Here is a 12,501-nt window from a genome sequence, read left to right on the forward strand (position 1 = left end):
ATGGAATTATTGTGATAAAGTGAGGAAGGTTTTTCCAAAATTATAATAACATAATTTGGATGGGAGATTATGGACAAGATTTTATTAGGTGAATTTAAAATCCTCGTGGAATTTGAAAAATATGATAAAAACAAAAGAAGAATGTAAAGTAATTTTCCTTTTCACGCTCAATTATTTTAAAAAGTAAGGAAAAAAATATAACGTTCACTGAATTAATGAATAAAATTTATTTTACATGCAATTAATATTTAATTTTTTTAAAATTTTTTTAATGATACTAAAATAAATTTTCATTTTTAATAGAATTTAGTGGAGAGAGAAATTATAATAAAAAATATATATATTTTTTGTATTTTTCTTTGTATTTTCTTAAATAAAAAATTTAATTTAAATAAGGAAGAATATGGAGAGTTTTAGCTTTGATCAAGTTTTAAACTCCAATAAATTAGAGTAAATATAGGATGTGAAGGGTTGGAATGAGATTTGAACCTATTATTAACATTATTAAAATAACTGTTTCAAATTTTTAAGCTTTTCTACTAGTAGATGGTTTATCCAAATGCTTTGCATTCCTTTCAAAATTCAAACATAAAGGATAATCAATTAATCTATTTATTGAGACCATCCAATTGCAATTGCAATTGCCATGGCCTTCACTGTCATTAACAAAATACCAAAAAGGAAGGTGCAATTAATTTCATGTATATATAACAGCTTCACATAATTTGAACTTGTCCTTCTGGATCATGATATGCACAGCATCCATATATAACTCTTCAAATTAAATATTCAAAAATAAGTACATAAATAATTTTAATTTAAAAGTATTTAAAAGGTCACATATGTGATCTTTTCAAATCACATACTCATGATTATAAATTTTAAATTTTTAAAATTGAACAATATACTATATATGCGCAAGTTAGCTGCTTATATTTATTAAGAAATTACTGTGTGATAGTGAAGAAAAAGTGATACAACACGTGAAAATGTACGACAAGAAGTTTGAGATGACGGTACATGTTCTGAGAAGTATCTTTTAATGCAAGGGATAGGAATAAACTGCTATGTTGCCCATGTCATCTCTTCTACCTCCCCTCTGCCCAATAGCCATTAAACGATATTTACTTTAATTTTTGCTCACTAATTACGAATTTCTTGCTATCGAAAGGAATTACTAATAACATCATCTTTCACAAATTGCATACTCACCTTTAGCTTTTTGTTTCGTTAACTCGCTTATCTTCAAATTAAATTGTTTTTAAAATGTAACTCATTTGTCAATTTATCTCATTTTGGTAAAAATATGCAAACTTTATGTTGGGTTTTAAAATTCTATACGCGTTCATGACAAAAAGAGATGAACATCTTCTTACATTTTAAAATCATATGCATCTCAAATTTAATTTTTGAGATTTATAAAAATTTTCAAATGCAATGAATGAGTCAATTCATCAAATCTCAAAGATATTTTTCAAAACTTTGAACAGATAGTTTATGTTTGTATTTTCTTTATTTAAAATAAGAGACTTGACAAGTGTTGTCATACGATTGGCTCCTCCTCCAAGTATCTCTGAAAATTTGAGGGCACCTAAGAAGGAGATACAAATAATATTAATAGACTGCGAATCCGCCATCGGTTTCCGTCCAAGTTCAATTCATCTTAACCTTATCCGTATTTAACCAATGTCATTAAATAAAGGCCCGAGGGCATTCTCGTCATCTCAAAATATGACCCTCTTTATATGAGCTGTCCACCTGCTCAGTTTCTTCCTTCCATCCTCTTGGTTGCAGCGAGCCTTCCTTCCCTCTCTCGCCCCTCTGGATCACCATAATTACCATTTCAATCCCCCACAACGCGCGCAACTTGCAACAACCAAAACCAAAACCAAAACCAAAACAAAATCATTTCCACAGCAACAAAATCAAAATCAAAATCAAGAAGAAGAAGAAGAAGAAGAATTGGGTTTGGGTTTGGGTTTGGATTGGGTTTGGTAGCATTCGAATATTCCTCTGCGCTTTCGTTATACTTCAATCGTTTGAATTCTTCTTGAATTTCTTCCAATTGTTCAATTTCTTGTTTGGGGCGGAGATGATTTTTTCTTTGCGTTCTAGGGTTTCTTTGTGAATTTTGGTGTCCATTTTGGAACTGGTCGGTGGCGGGGGCAGGCGCAATTGCGTTTGCGGTGAGATTTGAGAAGGTAGGGGCGTTGGGTTTTGTGTGATGGATTGCCGGGTGTGTTCGGCGACGGCCGGAGATTTGTGGGTTAGGATGCCCGGCGGCGGCGGTCAGTACGTGGGTCAGATCGGTGGGTTCAGCCATGAGAGCGAGCACGATTTGGCGGTGATGGTAAGCGATTTCTTGGAGAATGGAAGTGGTGGGACCGACTCCAGGTGTAGCAGCGATAGCGATCCGGGGTTCTCCGATATTGCTGTCCTCGCTGATAGGATTTTGGTATGTATTTTTCTTTCTTAATCAACCATGCCCTTGTTTATTTATCAATCTTCAGTTTGTTTCCGAGAAAATTGAGGTACATAAAGGAAATGAATTATCTGCTTAAAGAAGTCTATTACTTGAATTGGGCTTACCTTAACTGGGTTCTTACTTTCTCATGGATCTAATTCTATGAAAAATTGGATATTTATTAAGTTAATTCATCTTTTTTCTTCTTAAATTTTTACAGTTATTATGTTTTTATGCAAAAGTTGCTACACAATCTACTGGTATTGCATTTAACACTATAAATGTTTCTTTGATTAGTTTTCTATAACATGCTGTTTTCCTTTTTCCCATTAATTTTCTTTTGCATCTTGCTCTTTGTGCCCATACTATCAAGATACAATTAACCTAGCTGAGAGATACTTTTTTGGTTTTATGATAAAAACCAAAAGATATTAAAGACTAGAGAAGAAGACCTTAATGGAACTTGCAGCTGTGATTGGTCTCTTCCAAAAATTCCGAATATTTTATGAGAAAGTTCAATTTATTATTGGAGACTGAAGGGTACATGTTTTGCAAATAGAATGCTAAGAACCCCCAAAATCTGAAAGACTGTTCATTTGAATATATACTCTTTCGATCACACCAAAAAAATCACTCCTTAATTCTTTTTAACAAAAAGCCCGTCCCCAAGTCACAAGGCTCCCCACTTTGGGAAGGTATGGGGAGGGTTATCCTAGTGTACACAGTCTTATCGCTGCTTTATGCAAAGACCCTGTTGAAACCATGGATAATTGTTGATCCAAGGTCTGCCCTAATTTCACCAAAATTATTTTTTATGCTGCTGTGATTCTTCATTAATATTTAAAACTTAAAAGAGTCCTTGTTTGGGACTTGGGAAAACATAAGGGGAAAGAAGGAAAATAGGAACAGATTCTACTTTTGTTGTATCAAGTAAAATGAGAAAGGAAATGAATGGACAAAATTTTTATTTTACATGTCATTGACCTTTGATTCTTTCTAGAATTTTAATCACATTTGAACAATCTGTCATTCTTAATGATATTTGATATAGTGAGAAAATACAAAAACTAATTTACTTCTCTTTTTATTTTCTTTTCTTTTCCTTTTCTGATGCATAATTTATGATCGAAATAGAGCTCCTATGGAAAGAAATAAAATTTTTAGTTAAATAACAGACATATTAGTGATGTATGTGTTTCTTCTTAGCACAAGAGTTAGGACTGAGCTAAAATGATTAGAAGGCATTAGAAAGGGAATTGGCTAGGGTTAATTTTAGTGTCAAAAGTAGGCATATTGGTATCCACCTGGATTTGTCCTGGTTCGATATCTGAAAGACTGAAACACATGCTGTTAAATCCATTTAGTCAAAAGTTAGACAACTTGAAACAAGCCTGGATAATTTGAATAGTATGTGTATAACTGCGTTTCTAAATACAAATTTGATAGAGTGTGGGAAAATTTGTTAGTGTCTACAAATTGGTAAGCATAATTGGACTAGGTCAGCCTAGAAAAGTTTTTTTAGTTTTCTTTTTAAGTTCTCCAATTTTGTTGGTGATCCCCATCCGACAAATTCCACAGTTGTCCCTCCTTCCTTCTAATACCATTGTAAGATAGTTGACTAATGTGTTTGTGGTAAACTCTTTTTTTTTAATATATTTTTCCTTTTTGGGGGGGGGGGGGTGTCTAATTGGTATTAAGTTCTTTCTTGTGAAGATGCCTGTATTTTTTTTTTTTTACTAAAACATGGTATCACTGATGCTTCTAGACATTGAGTGGGTTATCTGGGAAATTATTTTGTCATATAAAATGACAGTACGGCACTTTTTCAGTTGCTTGCCTCTGATAGCACCCTCACTGATTATGTTGTAGTTACAACTGCTAGTGCTGCTGGTGCTACTAGTGTTGTTTCTGAGTTGTTGGGCTATAAAAAAGAACCAACTAAATGAATTGAGATTAGCGGCCACAAATTCTTTAGGTTTCTGTCACTAGTGCAGATCTTTTTACAAACGTTAAAATTTTTAAAATTTTTTGGGTTTCAACTTTGAAATGTTGTTAAATCATTTAAGTTTTATTTCATTACAGAAGCATGTGCGTTCATTATACCCTAAGCAACATGTTTAAAGCATGCGCGTTATTCACTTCAATCAACTATTTTTTTTTGCTTCATGCTAATTCATTGTTGCCTGCTTCATTTAATCCCATTCTTTTGGGTTTATTCTTCACTCCACACCCCCACACCCTCAAAAAAAAAAAAACCTAGGTTGGTCAGCTGCATGAATCCTTTTCCACTACATGATGATAAAGCAAACACAATTTCTGTTATTGATACAAACTTCCTTTTCTTATCCTCATTCATAGAATTTCTTTGTAAAAGTGTGGTCTATTTTTTTTTTGAAGATGTGTCAATTTTTATAAAATAGTATCCAATTCCGTTTGCTTTTACTCTCATACTTAATTCAAATTTATGTTTCCTATCCTGCAATTTTTCATTACTTTGAAATGCTCACAATTTACAGCTTGCCTATTATTCTGCAGTTTAATAAGCATTCAGTGGATCGGTATGAGAGTGACTTTCTCTCAGTGGTCCATTCTCTTATATTATCTATTAAGGAGATGGACATCCACTCTGTCAATTCGGATCCCTGTAATGCCAGTTGCATCAAGTTTTCTTTGGTAAAGCTTCTGAGAATATCTGGATATGATGCTGCTTTTTGTTCTTCTCGGTGGCAGGCTTCTGGCAATGTCCCTGGAGGTAAGCTTGGAGCTTATTAACGCCAGATTAGAATTATTATGTTTCTGCTTTTACTTCTTGTTTGATCACAATACAAAAAATATTTTCATCAAGACTTGGAAAAGAATATTCTGATTGAAGGCATAATATGATGAAGCCCACAATTTCTTGAGGATGCTCAGAAAGTATACATCTATTGGATGGGAAATTGAACTCATTTACATCTGTGATGCACATTTTGTGTATATGGAATTTGGAACTGACTATACGAGTTAGAAAATTGTTCGAGTCAGATGATCCTAACTTGAATTTCTGTAGTCATTGACTGGCTATTGGAAATTGTGTTGACTAGTTCCATCACCCTATTTTCTAATTTCCAAAATTTGAAGGCACGATACTGTTTAGTTTTGTGGAGACAGATTTTGTGGCCTTGTAATTTATTTCCCCATCTTGGGAATGTTGGATTTTCATTCATTTAAAAACATTGTACATTTTGATTTGTACAGAAGAAAAATGCACTTCTGAGAATTTGTTTACCATTTGTTTTTCATTATGAAGGGGATCATGAATACATTGATGTGGTCAACTACAATGATGATGGGAGCCATGAGCGTTTAATCATTGATATTGACTTTCGAAGCCATTTTGAAATAGCTAGAGCTGTGGAATCTTACGACAGAATATTGAAGTCCCTACCGGTTGTTTATGTGGGCAGCTGGACTAAGCTGAAACAGTTACTTCAAGTTATGGTTGAGGCTACTAAATCTTCCCTTAAACAGAACTCAATGCCTCTTCCTCCCTGGAGATCACTTGCCTATTTGCAAGCCAAGTGGCAATCTCCCTATCAGAGGGTGCTTCATCCAGATGAAACAAATATGAATGGGAACATTTCTTCTGAGCAGCATAAGAAATGCTGTGGACATTTAAGAGGTCTGCAGTGTTTGCTCCAATCTGAGATTGAAACAGAGAGATTGTTGAAGCCTTTAAACAGTGATCACAATCAGAGGCTGAGGCCGGACAGGCGGAGGCCTGACAGGTGGAGGCATTCTTCATATAGGACCCTCTGATTCATTTTGAGAGATGTCAATTCTATTGAGAAGAATTTTATGGCGGGGATAATGAATAAGTGAACCAAGAAAGTGCAGGTTCATAGCGGAGATTAATTACAATAATGTGCCATATCATGGTGGATATAGTTCGTTTTTGTCCATCTTATGTTGGGGAGTTTCATAGTTTTCATTCATTTTTTGTGCACGAGCAGCTGATTCAGAAGGGTTTTCATTCATCTGAAACATCATACTTGATGCCCAAACCAGTTGGTTATTGCTTGAGCTTGGAGCAACAGTTCATCGATTATATTTGTTCATTACCTTTTATTCTGGTGGAAAAGGAAAAAAGGAGTGGGGGGTGGCGGCAGCCATGGCTGCACCGGTGGTGTTTGTTTTGGCTGGTTGGGGTTTGGGGGTTGTGTTTGGGTTTTGTTTACATGTGTCCCATGTTGTTGGGCATAAGGAATTTTGCCTACTTTTTGTTTTGTTTTTTGAATATATGTTTTACTCCCAGAAATGTTGGGCTGAATATCTTTCACAACAGGCAAATAAAAGAAAAAGTTGCCTGCCATACGTATTTTGATTGATGTCCTTTATTTGTCTCTTGTTATTTTGCTGGTGTTTGAAACTGTAATCGTTATTAGTAATTATTATTTGGGTTGGAAAGCAACAATGATTCTGAATAATAGGTTATTTACAGTGGAGAAAATGTATCTAATAATGTAAAAAAGGTGGTCTCAGTATATTTTGCCTGGATTATTTCAATAATCATATGGGTTTATGTCGAATGCACAGGTAGATTTTTGCTATAACATTCCTGCTTTCTAATGCTGTGTTTGGGCCATATGCAAACACTGCCTGCATGGATCTTGCTGGACAACAAAAACATTGTAAATGGGGTTGTTTTATTATGATAAGAAGAAAAGAGCCCTAGTTTACTGTAAGAAGAAAAATCCCTCATCACTAGGTTTGATCCAATTCGTCTTTCATTTCTTGAGTCAATTTCTTTATTCGAGTTACTATGTATTTCTAGAGAATGGATGGTTTCCGATGTTTCTTCTTCCATTATCTTTGTTTGCAAGTTCTTTCCATTTTTGTATGTTTGGAGTTTTTATTGAAGTTCTATTTAGTTGAGGAGTGAAAAACAAGTTAGGGCGTCTCAAAAGTCAAAGAAGGATTATTGTTTAATCTTCCAAGAGCATTGTATCCATCTTAACTCCAAGAGATGTTCTTTTGGTGGGTGGAAAGGGTATTTTTTCCCCACCTCACTAGTTGTGGACACGCATTGTGCGCTTCACAACGTGATTTTTAGGGAGATTATGAGAGAGTTGGGATTATGCAGAGTTGTGGATTGTTGGTTAGTATAAATTTTCTAATCACCTTCTATTTGATAATTATTTCCAACAAAAAAAAAAAAAAAAAAAAAAAGAAGAAAAATACAAGTAAAAGAAACAAAGAAAAACTCAAATATAAAAAGACCAAAAAAAAAAAAACTAGCAGAATCCAATTAAGAAAGAACTCACCTTTCTTTCTCCATCATCGTAATTTAGACTTCCCATGGTTTCTTCACCTTTCTTGTGCCCCGATCAAAATGAACTTCATTTCCTGCTGGACTTGACAGAAGACATAAGCCCACCTTAAGCCATGCTATTCCCAAAATTCGTCATACCACTTGCGCCAAAGGGACTCAGTTTTCAAAGGAAAATGCTACGACCATTTTCCCCCGCTAAGTAGTTGTTCTTGGATACTAGATATCATATGAAATTATATGATTTTTCACAGTCTTAATGTTCTTTGTAGTTTGGTATTCATTATCAGTTACATAATTACATCATGTTTGTTCTTTCACTGTAGTTCTCTTTGATGATTGCTTTGAATAATATTTACTAAATTTAAAAAGAATGCATATTTTTTTCCCTTCCCAGGGTTTCTTTACCCTGCAGTTTCACAGAATTTTTAATCTGATAATTTTTTGAATTGGTTCACATTTTGAAGTCAATGCTATCCTTTTCTTTTTAACGAATAGCATGAATTTTATTTTACAATAGAATGAGTTGAGAGTAGCCAATTACAATCATTGCAATTATGTTTGCCTTAGCTATACCAATAATGGTTGAAAAATGGAGAAATTTTTGTTATGATATTTGCGAGTGCAATTTTATTTCATTGTGCAGTGTCTGAAAGAAACTGCCAAAAGTTCTATATCCTTGTCTACGCTCTTCAGGGACAGTAGGGCCATGAGTCCCATTATGTGGTATTATCTCTAATGAATCATTTCCTACAATTTTCTCTAGCTTCTTATCTTCTAAGATGATAGAGCGATAAATCACATCATACGAGATTTTATCTAATGAATCCTTTCCTCCAAATCTCACTATCACCTTGTTTTCCCCATTATGAAATTGTTTTCAAATTTGTTATTTTGGATCAATATATAATTTACAAGCTTCTGTTATTTGATTATTCATCGTTTCCAAAAACATTGGTTTAACTCCTTGAGCACTTCATTCCCTTGATTGCAATTTCTTTTCCTTAATTTCCTTTTTTGCATTTATATTGATTGTTGTTGCTTCAAATTACAATCTCTCTAAAAAGAGAACTGACATTTTAGAGTTTTTGACGCTTTCACTGACATAATGGTTCGAATTGTCCTCTCTTTTAAGAAGGTCTTTAACTATACAGACAAGACTGCTAGTTATACAAGGAAACTTAAATTTGTACATGTTAATTACACAGAATGATCTTAGGAAGTTATATATGGTAAGCCAGCTAATTTACATATAGTGATTTTAGGAAGATATACATGGTAAGCTAAATCTCCTCTTCTATTTATGAAAGTATATATAGTCTAAATTAATAGCTATTAACAAGGCATAATTTATGGCCTTCTATTGACATCCCCCTCAAATTGATGCGGGTTATCCATAAGCATCAATTTGTTTGCAAGAAAATTATGATGTTGCTGTTTGAGAGCCTTGGTGAAAATATCTGCCACTTGAAGATTGCTAGACACATGAGGAAGAGAGATAGTTTGAGCTTCAAATGCCTCACAAATGAAGTGGCAATCAACCTCGATATGTTTAGTGCATTCACGGAAGATGGGATTGGCCGAAATGTGAATGACACTAGTATTATCCGCATGAAGAGAAGTAGGACCACCTGGAGAGAAGCCAAGTTCAGCCAATAGCCCTCGGAGCCAATGTATCTTAGCGCAAGCTTGGGACATGGCCTTATATTTGGACTCAGTAGAGGACTTAGACACACAATCCTATTTCTTAGTTTTCCAAGAAATAAGAGGCGGACCAAGAAACATACACCAACATATAGTAGAATGTTGAGTGTCACTACACTTGGCATAATCAGCATCACTATATGCTACAAGATCAAGTGAAGTACCAGAAGGATAGAAAAGTCCCCACAAAGCTGTGCCATGGACATAGCTAATGATTTGTCGAACTATAGCCATATGAAGGTGCCAAGGAGAAGCCATGAATTGACTAACCTGTTGGACTGCATAAGAAATATCAGGTCCAGTAATTGTAAGATAGACCAAGCTACCAACCAGAGTACGATAGGCCACAGGGTCTGATAACAAGTCACCCTCTTCTTTGCACAACTCGAGATTAAGTTCAATGGGAGTATCAAGAGGGGTAGAGTCTTAGAGACCAGCAGCAGCCACCAAATCCTAGGCATACTTGTGCTGTGACAGAAAAATACCATGTAAATATTGCTTTAATTGGGATATCAGAACTTGTTAGTCTTGGTGGCTATATGATCTTAATTTTCATGTTTTGATGATAACAAACTATTAGTGGTTCTAGGTAAATGCAAAGATCAAGTAAAATCTTAATAGGTTAGACATCATCAAAAAGGGGGATATTGTTAGCCTTAGTAGCTACATAACTCAACTTAATGTGTTTTGATGATATTAACCTATTTGTTGTTCCAAGGGTATCATATCTTTGCAGATTATGTTAAGTACATGTTAAGTGACAAATAGATCAAAGGCAAAGATCAGACCGAGTAGACGTTTGAATAGGAAAGATCAAAAGGACACTCACTCAGAAGAACTGAAGCACAACCAACTAAAGCCTATGAAAAGTCTCATATGTAACGCCCCGACCATCTAGGTGGGCTTGGAGTGCTACTATACATATATATCATATCTCTGATACCATACATATACTACTAGCCCAAATAAGGGAAATCGGGTGTTTCATATTGATCTTCATATTCATGTATAATGGAAAACATAAACATACATACATCTTCTAATAAAACTTACCAGAGTTTCTAACTGTTTCTTCACATACATCCATACATACTAAAACATAACCTGCTATTACAAACCCAAAAAGGTATCCTGGCTAAAGCCCAGTACATATACAGGAACTTACATAAACTATAAAAACACTATGTCTAGAATCCCTCTAGCAGTCTAGGACCGGTTTCCTACAGGACCTGAAACAAAATTTGTATATTGGGGTGAGACACTTCTCAGTAAGGTAGATCATATTACATCAGTGTGTGACTACATGAGTTTATTCTAGTAAAAAACAGTTATACATTTAAATCATTCACAAGCCTGTAATATAGGAGATATATATATAATTCATGCATAAGGTAATTTGACTCATTACAAGCGAAAGTCCCCGAGGTTGGGGTAGGGTACAGGCCCATACACTACACAATCCCTCGACTCGGTACTCAAAGCTGTAACTTTACCCATTTTTTTTATAATCATGTATATGCATAATGAACTCATCTCAGTTTTGAAACATCATATCAACACCATTTACTTCCCCCATGGTACGGGTTGTGCGTTTAAAATGCTCTGATCTAGACCTAGGAGCACTAGGCTAGTCACGCTACTTTCTCCCGTCCAACTTGGCCTACACCACCCTAGTCCGTAATTCGACCAGTGGCCTTTCATACCAAGCCAACTATTTATATACCCACACTCAAGAATAACGTGTGGTTGCACTGTCTCATGCTAGCAATGGTACCATGCTTTCCTTGGTAACAAGCTTTCTCAAGCGGTTCATATATCATATATACAATTTATATCGAAAGCATAGTAACCTATTTTCATTCATAAAGCATTTAAGCAGTTCCAGTACTTTTCATAATTCATTCATTGGTATAAACCGGCACACACAGCTCTCGATTTAACCTTGGTACATACATAGCTTGGTATTTAACCAGCATCTCTTTCTACATTTCCTGATAAGCATTTTGGAACTTTGGTTCCCATATCTCATAATCATATATTTCTCATACATTTCCATTTAACATCTCATGTCACACTCATTTGGTTTAAAAAGCAATAGTATAGTAAATGGTTCGGTAAATATCATTTAAATTGAAAACAAGAGTTTCAAGCACCTCCTACTTTAGGTTTAACACAAAGAAATGAGTTTTAGGAAAAAAATGGAGGCCATACCCCAAAAGCCTAGTTTTTACCAAAATCGTAAAACCGAAAAACCGGCTGTTAGCCTTATAAGGCTTAACATCTTGTTTTAATGTTAACAAACAAGTAGAACTTAACATGTTTTGTTTAAGTGATGTATTTTCAGGACTCAAATGATGAATGTAAGGTTAACGAATTCATGAAAGCTTATATTTCAAAGAAGGATGATTTATATCAAGCTTGAAGCATGGATTCAAAAATGGATTTAAAGATAAAGCTTGAAGATCATGAGAGCATGAGGATTAAAGAGAACTTGATGAAAGCATAAAGAAAGATGAAGCAAGCATGAAAACCTCAAGGAATTCAAGAATTGCAAATTTGAAAGAATCTATAGGAAATTTCATATAAGTATTTCAAATAATTTCAATATGGATACATGAAACTCTTAGGTTAATTTATTGGTCCTAAACACCTTTTAACATATTTGGAAAATATTTTTATAAGGTCAAAAATTATTTCAAAAAGGTTAGAATCATTTTTGGAATGAAAAACATCAAAAAGAGGATTTTCAAAATGCTGTTAATTTTTCTACATTTTCATTGAGATGTATTTTTCTCTATCAAGTCTATCAAAAACTCTTTATGTTAAAAAGTGTTCAACATGAAAGTTGTAGGATTTTATCTTAGCTTTCATTTGACACCAACATCATCAAATTTGGAGTTACACAAAAAAAAGTTATGACCGAAAAATAGAAGGGTACTCGAAGCTGACAGCAACCAGTAGACTGCCTGAACCAGGATAGGCGCCTGGGTTGTCAAGCCAGGCGATTGGCTGTGCCCTAGAAGGT

General features: G+C 34.5%; 1 protein-coding gene across 1 annotated transcript; it reads left to right on the forward strand.

The window, feature by feature from the left end:
- Positions 1–1,649: 1,649 nt before the first annotated feature.
- LOC131166247 (uncharacterized) lies at positions 1,650–6,953 on the forward strand. Its single transcript, XM_058124598.1, has 3 exons — positions 1,650–2,455; positions 5,000–5,216; positions 5,754–6,953. The coding sequence occupies exons 1-3, from the start codon at positions 2,225–2,227 to the stop codon at positions 6,260–6,262; spliced, it is 957 nt and encodes a 318-aa protein (XP_057980581.1). The 5' UTR covers positions 1,650–2,224; the 3' UTR covers positions 6,263–6,953.
- Positions 6,954–12,501: the final 5,548 nt, after the last annotated feature.

The sequence above is a fragment of the Malania oleifera genome, chromosome 10 (assembly GCF_029873635.1).
Source record: "Malania oleifera isolate guangnan ecotype guangnan chromosome 10, ASM2987363v1, whole genome shotgun sequence".
In the NCBI taxonomy this organism is placed as follows: Eukaryota; Viridiplantae; Streptophyta; class Magnoliopsida; order Santalales; family Ximeniaceae; genus Malania; species Malania oleifera.

Coding starts and splice junctions, on each gene's coding strand:
- LOC131166247 (XM_058124598.1), top strand. CDS start 2,225: ATGGATTGCCGGGTGTGTTCGGCGACGGCCGGAGATTTGTGGGTTAGG. Junction 2,456..4,999: donor TCCTCGCTGATAGGATTTTG/GTATGTATTTTT, acceptor ATTATTCTGCAG/TTTAATAAGCATTCAGTGGA. Junction 5,217..5,753: donor TTCTGGCAATGTCCCTGGAG/GTAAGCTTGGAG, acceptor TTCATTATGAAG/GGGATCATGAATACATTGAT.